At 43.0% G+C, this 22,768-nt stretch overlaps 1 protein-coding gene and 1 long non-coding RNA gene across 2 annotated transcripts in view; both read right to left on the reverse strand.

Annotated features, from left to right (window-relative positions):
* LOC308284885 (sodium channel protein type 4 subunit alpha-like) overlaps nucleotides 1-22,768 on the reverse strand; it is a gene marked incomplete at both ends in the record, with an annotated part of 59,317 nt that overhangs the window by 3,729 nt on the left and 32,820 nt on the right. The window contains 8 exons of the mRNA XM_080725609.1: nucleotides 115-256; nucleotides 342-395; nucleotides 1,817-2,089; nucleotides 4,205-4,327; nucleotides 5,393-5,566; nucleotides 5,979-6,133; nucleotides 6,366-6,483; nucleotides 11,063-11,464. Coding sequence (XP_080581735.1) covers nucleotides 115-256; nucleotides 342-395; nucleotides 1,817-2,089; nucleotides 4,205-4,327; nucleotides 5,393-5,566; nucleotides 5,979-6,133; nucleotides 6,366-6,483; nucleotides 11,063-11,464 — 1,441 coding nt within the window. The remainder of the gene's footprint in view (nucleotides 1-114; nucleotides 257-341; nucleotides 396-1,816; nucleotides 2,090-4,204; nucleotides 4,328-5,392; nucleotides 5,567-5,978; nucleotides 6,134-6,365; nucleotides 6,484-11,062; nucleotides 11,465-22,768) is intronic.
* LOC308285845 lies at nucleotides 17,343-19,499 on the reverse strand. Its single transcript, XR_013962087.1, has 3 exons — nucleotides 19,354-19,499; nucleotides 18,722-18,804; nucleotides 17,343-17,583 (listed from the first exon to the last, which is right to left on the reverse strand). It is a non-coding gene; the product is annotated as an uncharacterized lncRNA (long non-coding RNA).

Below are 22,768 nucleotides of genomic sequence, written 5' to 3' on the forward strand. Positions count from 1 at the left end.
AAGGAGAAAAAAGGTTTCACAAAGATTTGGAGGACCCCCAGTAGAAGACCCCTGTGTTAAAAGAAACACTAAGGCAAACATGGGATCTGTTCTGTGGGTTGAGGCAAAATATACTCATCTTTCTTTTCTGCTGATTGAAATTGTCGATAATGACACCAATGAAGAGATTGAGGGTGAAGAAGGAGCCAAATATGATGAAGATGACAAAGTATAGGTACATGTAGAGGTTGATTTCTCTGATTGGTTGTTCCTCTACCTGAAAACAAAAGCAGTTTGCATATCATTACAATGTCCAGAAACTTAAATATTATAGCCAGGCTTGGTGGTCGGGTCATACTTACTCCTCTTGAGTCAACCGCTGCATACATGATTTCCATCCATCCTTTGAATGTTGCCTATGACAAAGTAACATTACATGTCATTAGAGATTATACCAGAAAATCATAGTAAACAACAACATCCTGGTTTCAGTAATGCATATAAAATACACTGTGTCATTTAATGAAAAATGACAATGAGCCTATTTAATAGATTTGTATTCCTGTCTTTCTAAATTAGAATCAGAATCTATATCAGAATTTATTGGCCAAGTGCGTTCACATAAAAGCAGTTTGACTTGGTACATTGTTCTCATATGAAGATAAATTGTAGGATACAGTACGAAAAAAAAGGATAATATATAAAAGTAATGTAAATATAGTATAAAGGTGAAAAGAATATAATAGTAGTAATAAGTAATACTATGACATACAGTATACAGTATGTGACACCAGGTGTGAGCAATATGAACAATATTGGAAGTATATAAGCTTTGATGAGACAAGGCATGTATAATCTAACATTGCACAGAAATGCAGCAATAATATTGCATGGGTTATACAGAAGGGAAGCCTTTGTATTCCTGGTTTTGAGTTCTGCCCCTGGGGGGCGCCACAAATTTGCGGCCATAAGAATGGGGTCAGGACAATCAGTTCTCACTTGAATGCCTGGTGCACAGGGCCACAATTAGCAGCTTTTTGCAAATATCTTCTTGAGAGATATTTCTGGAGGCAAATGAAAGGTCTTTATTGAGTGAGGTCTGGAGGGGACGCAATGAACAGCGAAAATCAACGTGTTGCTAGGTTACGACACCAGATAATTTGAGTGGTGTCCTTCAAGAGCGCCAGGTTGTTCTGGTCATGGAAATTGCTTTGGCCAAGAATAGCAGCACTGCTTGCTAAGTGGTTGATGGACGCTGACATTTAGCAGGTACACAGTCAAATCCCCCGTGTTCATTTAACCTCCAAGAATAAAAAAAGAAAAAATCCGCTCTCTGGGTGACATTAACACTGATGATTTTACTGTGTATGGCAGTGGTTCTCAACCTGTGGGTCCCCAAATTATTTTGGGGGGTCCCCAGAGGATTAACTTAATGTGCAATGTTGTTTTCTCACTCAACAATAAACAAATCAACATGAAGTTTGAGTGTATTGAGGGTATCCACACATTTCTAAAGTGACAATTGAAGGACTTTTTAGTATCTCTAAAATGACAAATTAAATGGCCAAATTGTCAAATATTAGAGGCAGAAATTGTGAAAATAGCCGATCTACATGCTCACAACGCCTCGCAACGCGAGTCGTTGTGAGCATGTAGATCTGCTATTTTCACAATAGAACCGTGTTATACAAAATGTAATGCCTCGACTCTTAGTGCTCGTCAAGGTGGGTGGGGGTCCCCAGTTAAAATATGATTATTTTGGTGGTCGTGGCCTGAAAAGGTTGAGGACCACTGGTGTACGGCAACTGAAAAGGACCACGGTGGACAGGATACTCGCCACTTGCAGCAGGGAGAGGTAACCCAGTCCCACGTTGTCGAAGTTGACCTTGACCTTCGTCCAGTAGTAGCGGGTGTCGTTCATGTTCATGCAGTCTGACTTGTTGTTGACCAGGGAGGCGTTGTGGAGGAAGCCCGTTCGGTTGACGCACTTGCCGAACTTCCCGGCGAACAGGTTGACTCCCATGATGCTGAAGATGAGCCAGAAGATGAGGCATACCAGCAGCACGTTCATGATGGAGGGGATGGCTCCGATAAGAGCGTTTACCACCACCTGGTAACCCAACACACACACACCAAAGAGGGACGGATTAGTGGGTCAGAGTGACTGTGCTGGAAGGTCATAGGTTTATTATCCACCTCTTTCCGCGGGAATTTACTGGAGAATTTTTTGCACGACCACCACACTTCCGGTTAACAGCAGACATACAAGCTCATATGTCGCGTCGCAGATGCAGCCGTTGTGAGCTTGTAGATCACACTCGGCTGTGGCGCCGGAAGCTCCGTCCAATTTCTGTGCAATGCACTATGGGATGTTGGAAACTTGTGGATAGCTGTGGAACTCCTAGATCAGTGCATGGCTCTCAAACTTCGGGTCGGGACCCCAAGTGGGGTCCCCAAATTATTTAGTGGGGTCCCCAGACGATTAGCTTAAGGATTTTCTCACACAACAGTAAACAAACCAACACACAGTATAAGTGTATACAGGGTATCTGCATTCTGCACATTTATAAAGTGACCATTTAAGGACTTTCAAGAACGTTTTAATATCAAACTGTCAAATATTCGCACTGCAAGGCGTTGTGAGCATGTACATCGGCTATTTTCGGATATCGGATAATTTCACAATATGTATAGAACCGAGTCACATTACATGTAATACCTACAATTCCAAGTGCTTGTCAGGGTGGGGTCCCCAGTTCAAATATGTTTATTTTGGGGGTCACGGCCTAAAAAGGTTTAAGAACCCCTCTCCTAGATACTCTGGAGAGCAGAGTGGGCTAACTACTTAAAAATGTAAAAATGAAAGGAAAAGAGGAAATTACCAGAATAATGGCCTGGCAGAAGGTGGAGAGCTCATTAAACACTTTTAATGACCGTGGAGGGTTCAACTGTGAGATGCTTGTCTGTAGCATTTATGTTGTTGCTATCAAGACCTTGTATTTCCATATTTCAACTTTTTATGTTTTGTCTTTTTCCGTAAATGAATGCCATACTTTTTCGTGCAACAGTGATGTACAAAAGTAGCAAAAATAGCCGATCTACATGCTCATAACGCGCTGCGATGCATTGTTAGTGTGTAGATCTGCAATTTTCGCTATTTTAGAAACTGAAAGTGGTTAATCTGTGGGTATTATAAATATTGAACCAATAAAAAGTATTAACAAGAGCTTCTGACTTTCCTACTTTCCTGAAAAGTAATGGTTTTTGACATACAAGGTTTCCACTAAACAGCAACAATATGAAGTTTATTGTTACCAAGAAGAGCCAGTGGTGGAAAAAGTGCTTACATTTTATACTTGTGTATTTTGAAAATAGCAGATTCGCAACGCATTGTGAGCTTGTAGATCGTCTCTTTTCAAATGGCCGAAATGTATATAGGGCTGAAGTTGTGAATGTAAGTTTTGTAATAATAATCCAAATCTACAAAGTAACTAGTAACTCAATCTTTCAAATAACTGTAGTGGAGTAAAAGTACAATATTTGGTTCCGAGATGTAGTGGAGTAGAAGTGAAAGTATTGGAAATTGGAAATACTCAAATAAAGTTCAAAAACCTCAAAATGTTACAGTACTTAACAGGGACGTGCTGGGCCCCTGATTCAGCCCGGGAAAAGAGTTGGAGAGGCCCTCATTGCACGCTATAGAGAGAGAGATCTCTCTATAGTGCTGCTGCTACTCAAATGTACCATTTCAGATCATGACAAGTGACAAGCTAGTGGGCCAATTACTGTACATGAGTTATATTTCGTTGTTGTCGAGTGGAAAACTTGTATGTCCAAAACCGTTTGTTTTGTATTTATCATTTTAAAAATGATCTAAACTAGTGAATACAGCCGATCTACAAGCACACAACGCCTCGCACCGCGAGGCGGTGTGTGCTTGTGTGCTTGTGTGCTTGTGCTTTGCAAGAAAATGTATACATTTGAAACTTGGAGATACAAGGTTTCTGTCCGACAGTGACGATTTACTTTGTTGGCTGCCCAGCCCCCAAAATGGAACGAAGGCAGACATTTTATTTTATTTTTTTTCCTAATGGCCGGCCTGCACCGGCCGGGGAATGAACCGGCCGTTCGGGAGTTGTCCCGCTTTTCCCAATGGCCAGCACGTCCCTGGTACTTAAGTAAATGTACTTGGTTACTTTACACCACTGAGAAGAGCATGACTCACCCGCATGCCCTCAAATCTGGACAGGGCTCTTAGAGGTCTCAAAGCTCGGAGGGTTCTGAGGGACTTGATTGCAGCAAAGTCTGAATATCCCAGGGAGTTTGCTACTAGGCTTATCAAGGATACCTGGGGGTAGGGGCATTACAGAAATACATTCAAACTGTGAGTTAAATTGACAAAAATGTAATGGTCAAGTTCAATTCACTTTGGAGAAAAGTAGAACCAGCCTTTGCTAATGGACAATAAGAAGATATTTGTGTCACTTGCCTTATCTCCCATAATATGTAGATTATCTAGGGCAGGCGAGTGGCTAACTATTTCTGTTTTTATACTGTACTGTATTGTATTGTATCTCTTATTGTCTAATGCATTCTAAATGTCTGTTCAATTATGTTAACAATAAAACAATAAAACGCATTTTCATTTTTACAGGAATGTTTTCTGGAAATATGATAATGATGCCAGAAATAGAGTTGTGGACTGAATGGAAAAGTAAAGTACTGAGATGTGAACACATTCTTCTGTAATGCCAATTCCCAAATAAAACATGTGATTTGCTAAAGAAAAGGCTGATAGTTGATGCCATTAATGGTAGTTTTGTGTTAAAGCACACTGAGGAAGGCCCAGTCAAAATGTCAAACTTGTTAAATGTTATATTAACATCGGCGATAGCTGTTGTTAGGATTATAGCAGGGGTCAGCAACCTTTTTGAAATTAGGTGCCATGTTCTTTTTTTCTAGATAGTCAGTGTGACATGTCAACATGAATTTTAATGTCACCCCATAAAAAAGTCATTTTGATTGTCAGGACATTGTTATAATGATCATTAGACTCAAGCAATAACCCAACTATCTCCCTGACTCCCCAGTTAAAGTTCAAAGTTTTAATGAATGTAGAATTATATGCAGGATGTAATGTGTGTAAATTAGGTGACTTAATTTAATTGACCGTTTAAAACAATATTTGATTTTAAAATAAAAATCCTCTCTGCCGGTGTACCAGTGATCACCCTTCCCTGTGCCAATGTTTGCACCCGTGCCTAAGGTTGCCTACCCCTGGGTTATAGGCAAGGAAGGTAAACGAGGAGCATGGATTTGGAGTGCTGTTATAGCAAGATATTGGCAGTCATTCGAATATGACTCAGCCAATCATTGCGTGTAACTTTGGCGTAATATTACAAGGTTCACTTACGTCCACAATAAGAAAGTCCAGCCAGCACCAATAGTTAGTGAAATACTTCTTGAAGCCGTATGCAATCCACTTAAGGAACATCTCGAGGACAAAGATGTAGGAGAAGAGCTTGTCTGCATACTCTAACACCACCTTTATAACCTTTCTCTTCTCAATGTAAATATCCTCAAATGCCTGCAGAGACCATGGAAGAAGAGGACCCAAGAAAACAAGAGTATGTTAGATGTGATAACTGTAAAAGGCAATGGCAATGAAAACAATGGTAGAAACTGGAACAGATAACCCTACAAATCCTCCTGCTCACTCAGATGAGCTAACACAGGGAAGCTAACAGAACCTTCGCTTAAACATCCGGGACAATGCTCCACACGCCTCAGACTCTTCTCCTAAACTGTAGAATGAACTCCCCATTGCATTTAGAACTCACTCCCAATCTTCCGCCGTAATCTGAAGACTCACCTCTTCAGACTCTGCCCGTAGCACTTGCCCTAGCCTCGACGACCTTGCAGGCTTATGCAAAGGCTAAAAAATGTAATTTAGATAATGTAGCATGTTACTTGTGCAGAGCGGTGTCAAACAGCCTTACCAGAGCCCCGCTGCTGAGTAGGATCATGAAGATGATGAAGGTCTCAAACCAGCTGTGTTCCACAATCTGATAGCAGGTCTTCCTCAATCTCCACCAAGCCTGGCCCAAACCATGCGAAGTGTCCACCTCACAGCAGCGACAGTGCTTAATGCAGACTGGGAGGAAATACATACAGCACAGTGTATGCGAACAAAAGTCTGTTAGATTGCAGGAATGAACGAAAAACATACAGACATTTGAATGAAATTACATTTTACTGTATATACCTTGTTTGATTTAGTATTTACATACAGCAGCAAACACAAAAGTGATATTTTATTACATTTTCATGTTCTCTGTTCATTAATATGATTCAAATAGACCAGTATCGTAATTTAATGTACACACATTCAGGAAAGCATTCCTCTGGTTCCATAGTCTCTTCAGCCAGCTCAGAGAAATCGTCCCTCTCCTCACCAGGTTTCCTCAGGTCCACCGTGCTGCCCTCTGATAGGCTGATCTTCTCCTGAGGAAAAGGACGTCACAGTGTTATTACCTTTTTGCTCCCTCTTATGCAGTCTCACCTCAACTCACTGTATGACCGTCAATCTGCTGCTCATTTCTTAAAGGAGTAGTTCACCCCCGAAATGACTTTTTTTCTATTGATTACTCATGCCGTGGAGAGTAGAGTTCAATAATATTTTTTGTTTTTTGTCACATTCCTAAGACAAAAATTTGATTCTAGTAAATTTACCCCCATTGATTCCGGATCCGGAACGAATGGGGGTACATTTATCACATTTTTGTCTTAGGAATGTGACAAAAAACAAAAAATATTATTGAACTCTACTCTCCATGGCATGAGTAATCAATAGAAAAAAAGTCATTTCGGGGGTGAACTACTCCTTTAAGAGGTGTATTTTTGGTTTCTTCCCGAAAGCAGAACGCCTCTGAGTCAAAAGGCCCAATTGAAATACTCTGCTTTAATGACATCGCGGGGGAACGGCGTTCCCACACTTCTCTCACCCCCCAAAAGCATTTTTTGAGGCTAAAATGCTTTTTGTTTTACATTTAAAAACAACAAACTTGTAACAACAGCATAATAATGTGTTGTGCGACTTCAAGAGCTAATCTATCTATTGGTCGTGAACTCATGGATGCGCAGCTAAAGTGAATGCTTTTAAGGACTACATAGAATGTCGAAGAAGAGGCGTTCCACACGCACTAGTTAACTGAAATACAATATGCTCATCCCATGCAGCTCGGCAGAATGCGAGTGTGGCTTTAGTTTGATGAACCTAATAATAACATCACTCCCTTCACGACTGCATACAGAACGTGTGTCGGCTCCACTGTTCATCAGACTGCATGGACCTCCTATGTAAGGACTTGGTTGTGAGCACATCGCGCCCTGAAAGCATTCAAACCAGAGTGGCACAGCCTGTCGCGTCAGATAACCCAGACCCACTTTGGCAGTTGTTATAACTAAACAGGGGAACTTACTGTTTAGTTTAATTTCTTTTCTTTTTTTTGTTAAATTTCATTTAAGAATTAATGTGCTATCCAAAACATGCGTTTACCAGTTCACTGTCTGTTATATAATGCATTAATGATTGAATATTGACTACATTGTTTAAATTTCTTCTGCTCCAATTAAAAGCACAAAGTAACATCATGTGAGACTCTTTAATTAAGCTTGATGAGCTATGTTGTGTTTTCTACAAAATGATTCAATATTGAATATAATTGCACCCTTGTCATTTACCTTTAGCCTTTCTTACAATTAGACACACAACCCCACCGAATACGTTGCGCACACGCGTATTGACACAAACATGAATAACTCCCCCCAGTACACTACAGAGACAGCACTTGTCACAGATTAAAGGACAGATAAATGCTCTGTGTGAATGAAATACACGCGCGTGTGCACACACGCACCTGCCCGTCCACACACACAAACATACTCATGAGTCTTAATGCAGTTTTGATGTGTTTTTCATGTGTCATAATGGTAGCATATTCAACACGATTTACTGGGATTAGTGAGACAGAAGTGAGACTTCAATCCAATAAATGTCATGTGACATGTAATCCAGCATGAAAGAACATGCATGGGACCTGGAGACTAACATATTATATTATATATACTGTATGATTCTTACATTTCGACTCGCTGCCGCATTGTGAGCTTGTATATCTGCTATTTTTCAATAGCTAAAGTATACAATAATTAAGGCCCCTCCACCTTGGGCCCTAGTAACTCAGTCCCACTCCCACCCCCCCCCCCCCCCCCCCCCCCACCCCCCTTGTGACGCCCCATGGCTTCAGCTCTTTACCTACAAGTGCCATGAAATAGTATATGATTTGTTCTGTGCATTGTAGCACCTCTAATCTCTGTTTGACATACACACACACACACACACACACACACACGCACGCTTGGTCGGGCACACACAGAGGCAAAGACACATGGAATTAATTGTAGGAGTCTTGCTGAAAAAAGCTAAGAGAAGTATATATTTAAGTATTTTGAAAATAGGAGAAGTAAATTATATTACATTTGACAAACATTAAATCTTTCAGGAAAGAGTGATTTCACCACATCTGTGTGTACCGGTATGTCCGTCTGTCTGTCCGTCTGTCTGTTAACAGGATATAGGGGGCATGACCTTTCACAAAAATATACATAACTTTCATCTCCCCCAGTCAACACAGACCACCTTGTCAGTTTAGTGTGTTAAAACTCTAAACATGTAAAATGCATTCTTCTTTACAGCTGGCAGCAGCTGATGCCCGTTAAGCTGTTGACTGGAGAAAGCTTTTTTTTTTCTTGTAATTTCCATTTCCCTTTTCTAATTCTGAGGGGGATTGGATAATGACGAAAGAGGTCAGCCGTCCACCACAGCTCAGCATAGCCATGTCTGGCCACCATAATCTGAGCTTCAATGGTTGCTGTGGGAACCCATGTCTCCAACAATCTAATGAAGAATTATAAACTGTTTTCCCAATGCTAAATCACTCTTTAAAATGTTTTAGAGAATGCTCGCAACTTACTTAAAAAGTCTACTACTGTACCAGCATTCAACTAATTTAGGTTCAAGGTTTATTTAGTTACGCCTTGTGTACATGCATGTATACATAAGGGTAATGTACTTTTGTTTGGCTTCTCAGAACAAAAAAATACTTTTGTTTGGCTCCTATGAGCTATTATCAACTATGAGCAGCATCACACACACGGTTCTCCTCTTTATTAAAAGAGAAGTAACTGAAAATAATGATCTGGAATGGTTTCATGCCGATACATTTGCAAAGATGAAATGTAGACAAATGAATTTGTAGCAATAATGCAGTAGACTCTCTTTACATGTACCATCACATATTTGTACTTCAATATTACTATACTTACTATACTAGACTAGCTATATCATGGCTGGACTGACTTAATCAGTTTGTTTTGTACCCATTTAATGGAAAGGCAAGCTCTGTCACTGCTGGCCTGGCCAATTGGCCTGGCCTGGCCAGGCCCTGCACAGCTCAGTTGGTTTAATCTGATCTGCAGGGCATGGCTCTAAAGATCTGGTCCTCTGTCATCTCCAGCCACCCAGAGAGATGGGAGGAGAAGAGGAGGCGCAGACAGGCTCATGGATGGCAGCAAGGGAGGGAGGGAGGGAAAGCAAGAAAAACACACAGAGAGAGAGAGAGAGAGTTAAGGAAGACAGAGAAAGAGATGATTGATTGAAGATGAGAGAGAAGAGAGAGTTAATGGTGATTTAATCTGAGTCCCCAGAAGCTCTTCTTTTTTTTTGCCACTAGGAATGGTGTCAAGAGAGGGTCAAGGGTTAGTACTTAACACATACGGTGCCCTAGATGGCGCCAGAGCCATCCCCTCTTGCTGCCCAAATCTCTCCCATCCACCTCCATTGTATTCTATAGGGCTCTGTTGTGTCAGTGCATGCGTGATGACATCACTTGGTCACATGACCTGTAGACAGGATGTTGTTGTGACTCACCCTGTATGGGCCAGTGTAGCCTAAAGCTATTGTTAGCCGATCATAATTTGGTCATTTTGCCAGCCATGCCCAGAGTTTTAGCCATAAAAACATACATCAGAGATAAAGGGCTTTAAAGTTTGAGAAATGCATTGGACTATATGGAGAAAAACGGCGGCACGATGCTCTCAGCGTCTAATGGAAACAACCCGCGGTGATTGGGCAATATCCACGGGTAGCCCCGACCTTACGGTAAGATTTAATATTGTTACTGTAAATACAGTAAACGTCTCTGTAGTGTACTGGGGGGAGTTATTCATGTTTGTGTCCAGCGACATCAAAGAGTTTGACACGTTGACACCACGTGGGCGTTTGATGAGTTAATACAGGCTAACTTCTTACTGTCTGCCCAAAATTCAATTCACAATGCATGCAGCCAAATTTATCGTCTTTTTTTTCTTTCTTTAGTTTTTTAATTTGTTATACTTTATTATGTAAACACACAGTTAAAGTTTATACTGAGACATGTTATACAATGATGTTATACAATCTTTATGTCAGATGATGTTATACCATCTTTGTCAGAAGAAATGTAAGGAAAAAAGAAAAAAGAATGTAGCATGCAATGCATGTTAATAAGGCTTGTGATGGTTGTTAATTCAAATCCCTGCACCACCACCACCTGCACATCGCAAAGTTTACGTAGCTTTTCTTACGCTTGCATTTTACTTTTTTATAAATTAATATCTGTTCCCCTTGTCTGGTTGGCAGATTAACAGCTTATATTCACATTAATTTGCTAACTCCCCACCCAACCATAACATTATGTCCCTCACCTTATTATCTCATGAAACCTATGGCATGATCCATAGTGGTAAAGTGAGTGTCTGTGAACTGTGAAGCTCTGTACGAGTGGTGCAGGTGTAAATGTCCTGCACACTGTGAGAGAGACTGGGGTTCGATTCCTCTGCCTCTGGCTTGGCCTGGTGCAAAAAGCACAACTGGTTGTGTTTATAGGTTACTTGGAACCTACCGGTACCTGACCTGGCGGAGACCTGTGCTCGGAAGAGCACTACTTCTAGTGTTACATATATGTTGCGTAAGTATGCTCACCGGTTTGTCTTCCTCGTCTTCAGACGAGTCAGAAAGCACCTCCTCCTCAAAGAACTCCACGTCCGATTCCCCGGGGGCGATAGGGACAATGACGGTCAAGTTGGGGTTGGTCATGTAGCTGTCCTCCTCCTCCGGTATGATGTACTTTTCCCCGTAGAGTCTGAAAATTCCTCCGTTGCTCTCCACATGGTTGCCGGCCATCGTGACCTTCATGGTCTTTCTCTGTCGGTGCTTGATGTTGCCATTTAAGAGGTCGACAATGTGGGTGTAGAGCCAGGTGACACCTGTGTGAATGCGGGCGACAGCAATCTGAATGTTGTTCAAGTCTCCGTCCTCATCAGGGGCGGACAGGTTGTCTGAGCAGAAGGAGCTAAGAAGTAGAGCCAGAAAGAGGTTCAGCACCTGTGGACAGTTAGAAGGCACATTGTATAAATCAGTGGTTCTCCAACTTCATCATTTCAAGGACCCCCACTTTATTATGCATTAGATTAGACATCCATAACCCCATAGCTCTGACAGCGTACAAATGGAACCAAATGTAGTTATTATTTAGTCACAAGCTTTTGTTAATACTTTTCATTGCAGTTAGATATACTGCATATAAAACCCACTGAGAGACTTAACCACTTGCTCAAAAATAGCAAAAACAGCAGTTCTACAAGCACGGCTATTTTTGCTACTTTTGTACTACACTGTGGTGGTACAGTAGTACATAGGGAATTAATTTATTTAAAAAATACAAGTTTTAATATGGAGATACAGTGCAAGCTGTCTGCCCAAAGGAGAGAGAGAGGTCAGGCACAGTCATAAACACTGTAAATCGAATCTAAAAAGTATTGTGCAGATTTCCAGGAGTGAAAAACTAAACAACATCAAAAACTTGAAAGATGCAATTAGAAATTGTACCGTTGTTTCCTGTTGAGATTGGCACATTTCATCCAGGTTTTTTTCATCTCACTCATCACTTTGTCTGCTGACCTCACTCAGCAATGAAATAAACAGAAAATAAAACAAAATAAAAATAAAACAATTCACAGGAGGCAAGCAGTGATCACCCCATGATGTGCACTGCAATGTAGTTTCGATTGCACTAAATTGCAGGTGCTTTTTGAGAGTGAAAAAATAAGAAGACACACGTGACATGTGTGGTCTGGGCAGCTTTCCCCAGGAAATGTGCCAGTCTCAACAGGAAACAGCGGTAAGTGTGGTTGCAGTGATGCGGGTCACACTTGCAAATATCTCTGTATCTGTCAGCCTTGTCCCTATTCGAGCGGTGCTAACCATTCCTTCCTTTTTATGCCCATATATGGAGATCCCTGATGTCATCAATATTAAGACCATATCTGGGAATGCCCAAAATACATACTGTGTCAGTCTCATGTGGTCTATGATGTCAGACATCTATGATGTCAGTCATCTCTATATTTGGGAAAAGTTAAATTTTTTAATTAAAGTCAATGGAGAAAATTAATTCATGAATACATTTAAAATGTATATAAATTCAAAACATATCTCTTGCAAGGAATCGATTCCCGATGAGGCTGGTCGATTTGACATACCGGTATGGCCCAATTGCATGCAACCAAAACTGTGGGAGGAGTCTCACGGCAAAAAAAAAAAAGTTAGGAGGGGACGGAAGATGAATGGATGGAATAAAGTCGGACAAGTACTATACTATAGTCTGGTAACCACACTAATAAATAGCACAAATCCATTCAGTATTACCAGCATGTGATCGTCTAATCAGAGCCAAGGATTGCCTAGGAACCCCCACGCCCTTGTTACATGTATGTCTACTGTAGGACAGCTGCAGTTGTTGAAAAAGTTTAGCAAACATTTGACCAGAATCTGATTCTACAGGCTACGAAACAGCTTGCAACCAGTTCCGAGGGCCGATACAGACATGACCTGCATGGGACATATGTTTTGTCAACATAAGACAATCCTATGTTGTAAGAGCCAGGGGTTGGGGGAGGGGTCAAGGGGGAGGGGGGGGGGGGGGGGGGGGGGGCTGCAGCATGGTGGGACACATATGGCTTGTAGTCAGAACCATAACACTTGCTGTCCCAAGAACTCAAGTAATCTATCTATCTGCTTAGAGAGTGGCAGCATCAAGCATCAGACATATCACAGCACTGTGTGTGTGTGTGTGTGTGTGTGCGTGCGTGCGTGCGTGCGTGCGTATGCGTGTGTGCTTGTGAACGCGCGCGTGTGTGTGAGTGCGTGTGTGCGTGCGTGCGTGTGCGTGCGTGTGCGTGTCTGTGCACAGTTGGTGAGGGATCATCTCTAGGCAAATCAGAGATGGGGAGCATGAGCAGATGATTGGTGATGAACGCCCTTTGACCTTCTGGCCCCCAAGCATCCTGGATAATCCCAGGGATAAACAGCTTTCACATGGTTTATGTGCAACTGGAGGTTTCTGACTACCAAAACCTGACACACATGTGATCTGTGGTCTTCCCTAACGAGGTAATAGAGATACTCCAGCTGACTGCTTGTAATTATTTGTGACTGCTATAAGCAGCTGAGTTTATGTTTACATTGTTGATGTTTTGACCGATCATTTCTCAAAAAGTTAAACATTTTCGAACGAATGAAACCTTCCAACCTGACATCCGTATTTTGAACATCATGTGTCATATCATTATAGGCTAAGATGTTAATACATGAGAAGAATTTAGCAGATTTACAAGCCCACAACGGGTCTTTAGTGAGCTGGGAACCAATTGAGCTGAATCCATCTTGAGAGATTAGATTGACTTTACAGTACACAGTGATGTAAGCAACCCAGCTGCAACTAATTACATTAATGGGTATGTTAGATTTAAGTGTGTCAATACTGTCTTTTGCACATTGACAGGCACACCCATAGCTCTGGCTTGGGCACACCTACAGTACATCTAACACATCTGCAGCCGTTTTGCTTACCAGACTGCTATGTTTTCAATATACAGTACTGTTTTTAACCCAGTACTTTAATAACTGTGTACTTTAGTAACTTTACAACACAGTACAATAAATGAACAGCCGCTAGCCAGGCAGAAATGTATTTCAGGGTTGAGAAAATATAAAACACATACCGGTACAGTACATTTCAGAGCATCAGATTAAATGTAGGACAAAATAGAATTTAATAGCAGAAAGGTCAGAGGGCATGTTGGGAAAATTTAACTGACCTGTTCCCTATAAGAATGCCACAATTGAACATTACTATACATGATCGTTTATGAGATAAACAATTTCAGATCACGGTATCCTTGCATATTCTCAATATGCTTGGAAAGAGCCTTTGTCAAAATTGTTATTAGAGACTAATTAGCACACTCATAAATTGTGACCAAGGAAGTTGTGAATTGATTAGGCCAGAAAACGAAACAAACTAAACAAAACCACCAACCAAAAGAGAAAAAAATAATGGTTGCAATTATGTTGTGAAACTTTTAACATTAAAGAGGCAGTGCCACAGCTTTGTACTTTTTCTGGTTTTCATGTGTCTAGGAGGTTGACAGTACTTCAACCTCCTAGCACCCCTGGTGCGGTTGTTATGAGCAATTATGTATTCCCTTTGTATTTGACGTTTCTTCATGGAGGCTGACACTTTGTGGGTCAAAAGTGCCGATCCAAAAACACTGATTTAATGACATCATATGATCATCCCCTCCCCTTTTACCATTCACCCAACACTGTGGGTGTGGCTAACTTCAGCTGGGTCACCACCCACCATGACAACCAGGCATACTTAATGAACTGGTGGGTGTGGCCACATAAAAACCTAATTTGAACTCTTTCTGTACACATTTTTGAAAGAAATCTTCCTCCTAGTATAATCATAATACCTGATAATCATGTTTTTTTCATATATAACTATATGAGCTATTTCAGTCAAACACATACGAAGATATTTCTAACAGAATCTCCTCTATGCTATTTATAGACAGGTTAATCTTAAAATGGTTGTTTCCACATCCAAACGAAGGATACTGGGATATGAATGAAGCGCTGCTTACAATGTCTGGAATTCTGGGAAAAATCATTTTGATCTGCTCTCATTACATGTTAGCCTCCAGGACACCAGCTGGACAACAATGCACCATATGGGAGGACCAACCAACACACAGTACCCTACTGTTGCTGAGGCACGAAGCAAAAACAGTTGTGTATCCAGATCTGTTACTTGGATTAAGTTGTCTTTACATAAACAGCGACAAGCGCAGACATGGCATTTTTATTTTACCACGATGAATAGCGGAAATGACCGATGGGGCTGTTAAGTCTGACATCATTTTGTAGGCAGAGGAGAACTTTTGGGGCCAAAAGGCCCCAGCGCCTGTGAATCTTTTTACTATTTTTACTATTTACAAATTTTTCTTCTCTTTGTTGTTGAAAGGAAAGTGGTAGAATTATACTTTAGTCCTTATTTTTGTCTCGGATCTGTTGAAATAGCGAGGGACAGATATTGATAATAAATCTGTTTGGAGGTCTGACTACAAAATGATGTCACGGCTTAAAAGCCCCATAGACAAGGGCACAACATGTTGCGGTGTGATTTGTCATGAGCTTGCAGATTAAAAACATTTTGAAAAGTTTTACCCATAACCATAATATTGACGCCAGGTGGTTAATTTGCGTCTGTCAGGTCGCAGTTACTATCAAAACCTCCACCGGCTCTCAGTCAGTCTGTCAGTCAGTCTGTCTGCCACGTCACACTTTCCCCCTACTCATCCCAGCCAGCACGCCCACATGGGTCCCGCATGGGTACAGGGTGGGCTTCCCTACATGGGCCCCATGTGGGAATGTCCGCGGTTTCCACAAGGGTCCCTCGTGGGTTAGCCCACGTGGGCTCTGTGTGGGTTCTACATGGGCCCTGGGTGGGCCCCACCTCGGCTAATTTATATGGGACCCAGGTGGGAACCACTTGGGCTAGCCCACGTGGGCTCAACGTGGGTTCTACATGGGCGCTGGGTGGGCCCCACCTCGGCAAATTTATATGGGACCCATGTGGGAACCGCCTGGGCTAGCCCACGTGGGTTCTATGTGGGAATGTCCGCGGTTTCCACAAGGGTCCCTCGTGGGTTAGCCCACGTGGGCTCTGTGTGGGTTCTATATGGGCCCTGGGTGGGCCCCACCTCGGCTAATTTATATGGGACCCAGGTGGGAACCACTTGGGCTAGCCCATGTGGGCTCAACGTGGGTTCTACATGGGTCCTGGGTGGGCCCCACCTCGGCAAATTTATATGGGACCCAGGTGGGAACCACTTGGGCTAGCCCACGTGGGCTCAACGTGGGTTCTACATGGGTCCTGGGTGGGCCCCACCTCGGCAAATTTATATGGGACCCAAGTGGGAACCACTTGGGCTAGCCCACGTGGGATCAACGTGGGTTCTGCAGGGGCCCTGGGTGGGCCCCACATCGGCAAATTTATATGGGACCCAAGTGGGAACCACTTGGGCTAGCCCGCGTGGGCTCTGGGTGGGTTCTGCATGGGTCCTGGGTGGGCCCCACATCGGCAAATGTATATGGGACCCAGGTGGGAGCCGCTTGGGCTAGGCTGTGTGGGCTCTAGGTGGGTTCTACATGGGCCCTGGTTGGGCCCCACCTAGGCAATTCTATGCGGGAACCATAGGGGATAAACGTGGGATCCAAGTGGGCTCAACCTTGCTCCTAGGAAGATTTTAATGGTAGACTAAAACAGTGTTTGACATGAACTGTGTTAATTATTGAAACACCTAAAATACATTTTGGATGAAATAGACAATATACTGTATATTTGACAACGTTTATTACAAAAATAAACAAGATATTATAAAATACAATATAAATAAAGATAGCAGTAGCATGAAGGCAAACAGATCAAATGTGCAAGTGTACATACAGTACATTAAAAAAAACACTTGAAATGCAAAAAGAGATATTACCATAATGCTCCACAGACTGCTAACAGAACAAAATAAAGGATAAAAAATGTCCAAAAACATAAATTGTGTAAGAGGTGCATCAAAATCTTGAATTTTGTAACAAAACTGTTTTAGGGCATAGGTTTTCTGGAATCCACTGTTCATTCATGTTGCATTCATCAATCTGGGTCCGCTGTGCTTGTGGGTGTTTTTTTTAGCCAACCACAGGGGAGAGAGAGAGAGAGAGAGTTTGTCTATTGAGGTGGCACATCATCCAGATCTTTTTCTGTCCTTACACTCCGTTGCAGCAATCCAGTCGAGTGTGTCATTGTCTAGGTCATGATCATTCTCGGCCACGATCACCATTCAGTGGCTGGTATATAGGGCAGCTGGTCATCACATGCTACACAGTCTGTGATGGATCCTGTGCTGCACTGAAACGTCCCACACCTGTCCTCAGGTGATTGAGGGTTGTCCACTCCTTACGGGGGAGGTGCTGGTCAGGAACATCTGTGAGATCCTTGATGAATTGGTGAAGCCTGGATGGTTCTGCTGCGTTCCACTGGTCTGTCCATCTTGCCTTCACCCAGGAAGCCTTAACCTTAGATATCTCCGACATGGCAATTCCTGAGTTTATGGCAAAAGTCAAAGAAAGGATTAGCCACAAGATATGAATGTAAAGTAGTCATTCTATCTTTAAACACACTTACACTGGCGTCACCAGGAATGAGATTTTAGTAGGCGAAATGCCAGCCGAAATGCCAGTGAAGTGCATTGCGACGCATTGTGAGCTTGTAGATCGGCTATTTTCAAATAGACAAAATGTATAGGGCTGAAGAGATTAATGTAGGCCTATGTTTTATAGCCTAATAATATTCTAAATAAGTAACTAGTAACTAAAGTCCAATAGTGTAGTACACAGGAGACAGACCATTTGGCGAGCGTGTGCACATTTGATTCTTTGTAAAGCCAGGTGAAGATGACCCAAAGTAAACCCCCAATGAAACACACACACCCAATGAAAACAATAGCAAAGATTTGCATCTCTATAAGCAAGTTGAGTAGGCCTATGCTATCAGCTGCCTACTGTCTACGTGCCTGCTGACTGTGGACAAACTGGTTTTGAATGCTCAATGTTTTCAGGCCACGGACCCCTTAGTTGAGAGAGATGAAGCAGGGACCACCAAAACCTTTACATAGATTCCATATAGTTTCATCATGACAGGAACATCATCATTGTATTTTGGATCCATGTCGATTTGTGTTTCAGATATTTAACCACTTGAACAGTCAATACTTAATAAAGTTGACATTTCACTCACTACTTGGTCTGCTCTTTTCCCTCTCTACAAAACCTCTTTTCCCAAATGTCTGATCTACAAGCTCACAACGCCTCGCAGTGCAAGGCGTTGTGAGCTTGTAGATCTGCTATTTTTGGCTCAAGTTCTCAGAATATGGACGCTATATGGTTCAAGTGGTTAATATAAAAAATGAGAAAATAAGGTTTCTATCACACAAAGATTTGGAGGACCCCCTTTAGTGACTCTGAGGACCCCCTATGTGTTCCGGACCCCCTGTTGAAGACCCTTGATGTAGAATAAAAATGTAACTGCCAACCGTGATCTCTTCAACAAATCTGCCCCTTCCACTAGTTAGCTGCAGCCGTATGCTGTAACATTCAACTTCAGTTTTTTCCACACAACATTAAAGTTAGCCAAGCTCAATATCCCAACAAAATCACAAACATTATGTACGTTTATATTACCATTGTCACTTATGGGGTACTTCATTGTCTGTCTGTAGATTGAAGCCTCTGCTTTTCAGGTTTGGGTTGAGCACATTATTTGTCTTCAAGAAAGAGGGGACAAATGAGATTTCAAAAGTTAAAGCAATGTCAATTTCAATGTAGGCCTACACATATTTGAGGAGGGAAAAAAGTTAGGTTCTGGCCCACCTTTAAGCATATGGCTGTACTAAATACTTAACTGCTCTGTACACACCTCTTTGACAAAACATTGACGATTACAAGCTCATAACGTGCTGTGATGCTTTATTAGCTAGTAGAGCTGCTGTTTTTGTGGGTTTGCCCAGACTAGGAACACTATTGGGTACATTAACCAACATACAGTACATACGGTAAACCAACATACATTGTAATCTATAGGATTTAAAACATAATATATAACAATATTGGCCTGCCTAAATCCATGGTTTGAAATAATTTGGTACGATGTGATAACATAACATTACATCTAGAGCATAAAACATGTAACTTGTTGTTTAAAGATAATGTCCTTAGTTAAGTTGACAAATCAACAAACCGTGAGTTAAAACTAGCCTGTATCTAGGCTAGTCTAGAACATTTTAGAATATAGATTAGACAATGAGGCTACTTACCATATACTTTTGGATTTTTTAAGGTCCATTCGTGGAAGCAAGTCCTGTCATGAAGTTCCTCACTCTCAAATGACAAAGAAAAAGTGATTCAGTTTCAAAAAAGTCTGGGAAGCACAGTGATTGGTTAGACGGTCAATAACACCTACATGTGAAATCACCCTGTATTCACATGGTAATGAGAGGCTTGGTTTGGTCTACTCACTGTGTGTGTGTGTGTGCGTGCGTGCGTGCGTGCGTGCCTGTCTGTCTGTCTGTCTGTCTGTCTGTCTGTCTGTCTGTCTGTCTGTCTGTCTGTCTGTCTGTCTGTCTGTCTGTCTGTCTGTCTGTCTGTCTGCCTGCCTGCCTGCCTGCCTGCCTGCCTGCCTGCCTGCCTGCCTGCCTGCCTGTCTTGTTGAACAAAATGAATGTGGTGTTGTAGCCTAACGTAGCCAGACTATATACTAATGCAGCTAACTAACTGCAGTATTGGGTGGATTGTTTAGCTCTGCTAGGCTAGCGGTGTTGTACAAAGCAGCTAGGTAAACTAACTAGCAGCACATAAAGCAAAGTCCAAAGTCTGGCCAATCGTGGGAACACAGACAGATTGTGTATGGCCTGAGGCTTCTCTCTAAAATGTTTATAACCACACATAATAACTACATTTTTGCATGAATAGCAGCTCTATAAAAACAGAACAGTTTTGCGATGCAATGCATTATGATCTTGGCATTTTTGAGTGTGGATTTGACCAGGAGTCTGCTTAACTTATTTTAATGAATATAATGTAATGTTGTCGAATGTTGTTTTAGGAGCATATGGGCAAAATAGAAGTAATGAAATGAATGTTTTTCCTACTACCACCAGACAGGTTAAAAGCACACATGCACACATGCACACATGCACACGCACGCGCGCGCACACACACACACACACACACACACACACACACACACACACACACACACACACACACACACACACACACACACACACACACACACACACACACACACAAACCAGTGGTCCTTGGGAGGGTTCCAGGTCGTCCCCAGCTAAATGATGGTGATTTGGTGACCAAATGGACCCTCATATATCTACAGGTCCATTTGGTTTCATTTTACCCAATCAAGAGTTACATTACTGTTAAGCATCTGCATTACTTAATTTACAACAAGTCTAAACAATTTGAGAATATAGAAGTGTTATTTTGATCAACATTTTGCCTGTTATCTCTCCTATTGGTACAGCATGGAATTGTTATAGCATCAAAGCCATGGATATTATTACTATTATTTTACATAACCCTGTATATAGATATTTTGGTCAAGCTGTTGTTAATAACTAGGCTACTCTTGGTTGGTCCATATGGAAATATTTAAAGGAAATATGTTTTTCCCCACTGCCTAAGCCAAAATTCACAGCCAAAAAATAAAAACTGAAAAAAAGAAAAAAAAATATAGACCAATGTAGAAACTGCAGGGATTGACGCTTGAAAAATCTATGTAGACCAATGTGGGAACCACGTGGGCCAGCCCACTTTGTGGTTCCCATGCCCAGTTATCCCACATGTAGCCTGTGTGGAAACCATGTGGGCCAGCCCACTTCCAACCCAGGCCCAGTTAGTCCACATGTAGCCCATTTCCAACCCAGGCCTAATTAGCCCACATGTAGCCCATGCAGAAACCGCGTGGGCCAGCCCACTTCCATCCCATGCCCAGTTAGCCCACATGTAGCCCATGCGGGAAACACATGGGCCAGCCCACTTCCATCCCAGGCCCAGTTAGCCCACATGTAGCCCATGCGGAAACCACGTGGGCAGCCCACTTCCAACCCATGCCCAGTTAGCCCACATGTAGCCCATGCGGGAACCACGTGGGCCAGCCCATGTCCATCCCATGCCCAGTTAGCCCACATGTAGCCCTTGCGGGAACCACGTGGGCCAACCCACTTCCATCCCATGCCCAGTTAGCCCACATGTAGCCCACGCGGGAACCACCTGGGCCAGCCCACTTCCATCCCATGCCCACTTAGCCCACATGTAGCCCATGCGGGAACCACCTGGGCCAGCCCACTTCCATCCCATGCCAACTTAGCCCACATGTAGCCCATGCGGGAACCACGTGGGCCAGCCCATGTCCATCCCATGCCCAGTTAGCCCACATGTAGCCCATGCAGGAACCTTGTGGCCCAGCCCACTTCCATCCCATGCCCAGTTAGCCCACATGTAGCCCCTGCGGGAACCACGTGGGCCAACCCACTTCCATCCCATGCCCAGTTAGCCCACATGTAGCCCACGCGGGAACCACCTGGGCCAGCCCACTTCCATCCCATGCCCACTTAGCCCACATGTAGCCCATGCGGGAACCACGTGGGCCAGCCCACGTCCATCCCATGCCCAGTTAGCCCACATGTAGCCCATGCAGGAACCTCGTGCCCCAGCCCACTTCCATCCCATGCCCAGTTAGCCCACATGTAGCCCACGCGGGAACCACCTGGGCCAGCCCACTTCCATCCCATGCCCAGTTAGCCCACATGTAGCCCATGCGGGAACCACGTGGGCCAACCCACTTCCATCCCATGCCCAGTTAGCCCACATGTAGCCCATGTGGGAACCACTTGGGCCAGCCCACCTCCATCCCATGCCCAGTTATCCCACATGTAGCCCACTTGGGAACCACTTGGGCCAGCCCACTTCAATCCCATGCCCAGTTAGCCCACATGTAGCCCATGTGGGAACCATGTGGGAAAGCCCACTTCCAACCCATGCCCAGGTATCCCACATGTATCCCACGTGGGACCAATGTAATTTGCCCACATCAAGCCCATGCCCACGTGGTACCCAAGTAGCCCAACTCGTACCCATGCGGGACCCATGTGGGCGTGCTGGCTGGGATATCTCCTCCACCGTTGTCCCTATCCATGCCAAACTTGGCACACACACTCTTTGGCTGCCAAACCACAACCCCTCATTTCTCACATAGCCATAAATTATAATTTCCAGCAGAGGTCGCTAATATTCGGACGTTGTGTCTCTCCTGGAGTTATAAGGCAGAGTCAAATGGCTCTCGCTGGTTGAGCCTCAACGTCCATATTCGCCTCAAAACATGTATAAATCAAGAACTTGCTCACCTCATCGTCGAAACAGCTTTATATCTACCGATGAGCCCACTCGTTGGCATGTGTTAGTCCATATGTTTCTAATAAATTAATGTTTACTCAAACTTCTCCGAGACTCGCGTTTCCTCATCGGAATCCTTCCGCCTTCAGAACGCTTCAGAACTACAGAATGTTGGAATACTTCCGCATACAAAAACGTCATGTCCTAGTATGAGCGAATCGCAACGACGATCAACGTCACGTGATATGTTCGGCCATTTTTACCCAAGCAGTTCAAAAACAAGGAAAGCGATGAGACTCTGAGAAGTTTGAGTAAACA

Source organism: Nannobrachium achirus (genome assembly GCF_963921795.1).
Source record: "Nannobrachium achirus genome assembly, chromosome: 5".
Classification (NCBI taxonomy): Eukaryota; Metazoa; Chordata; class Actinopteri; order Myctophiformes; family Myctophidae; genus Nannobrachium; species Nannobrachium achirus.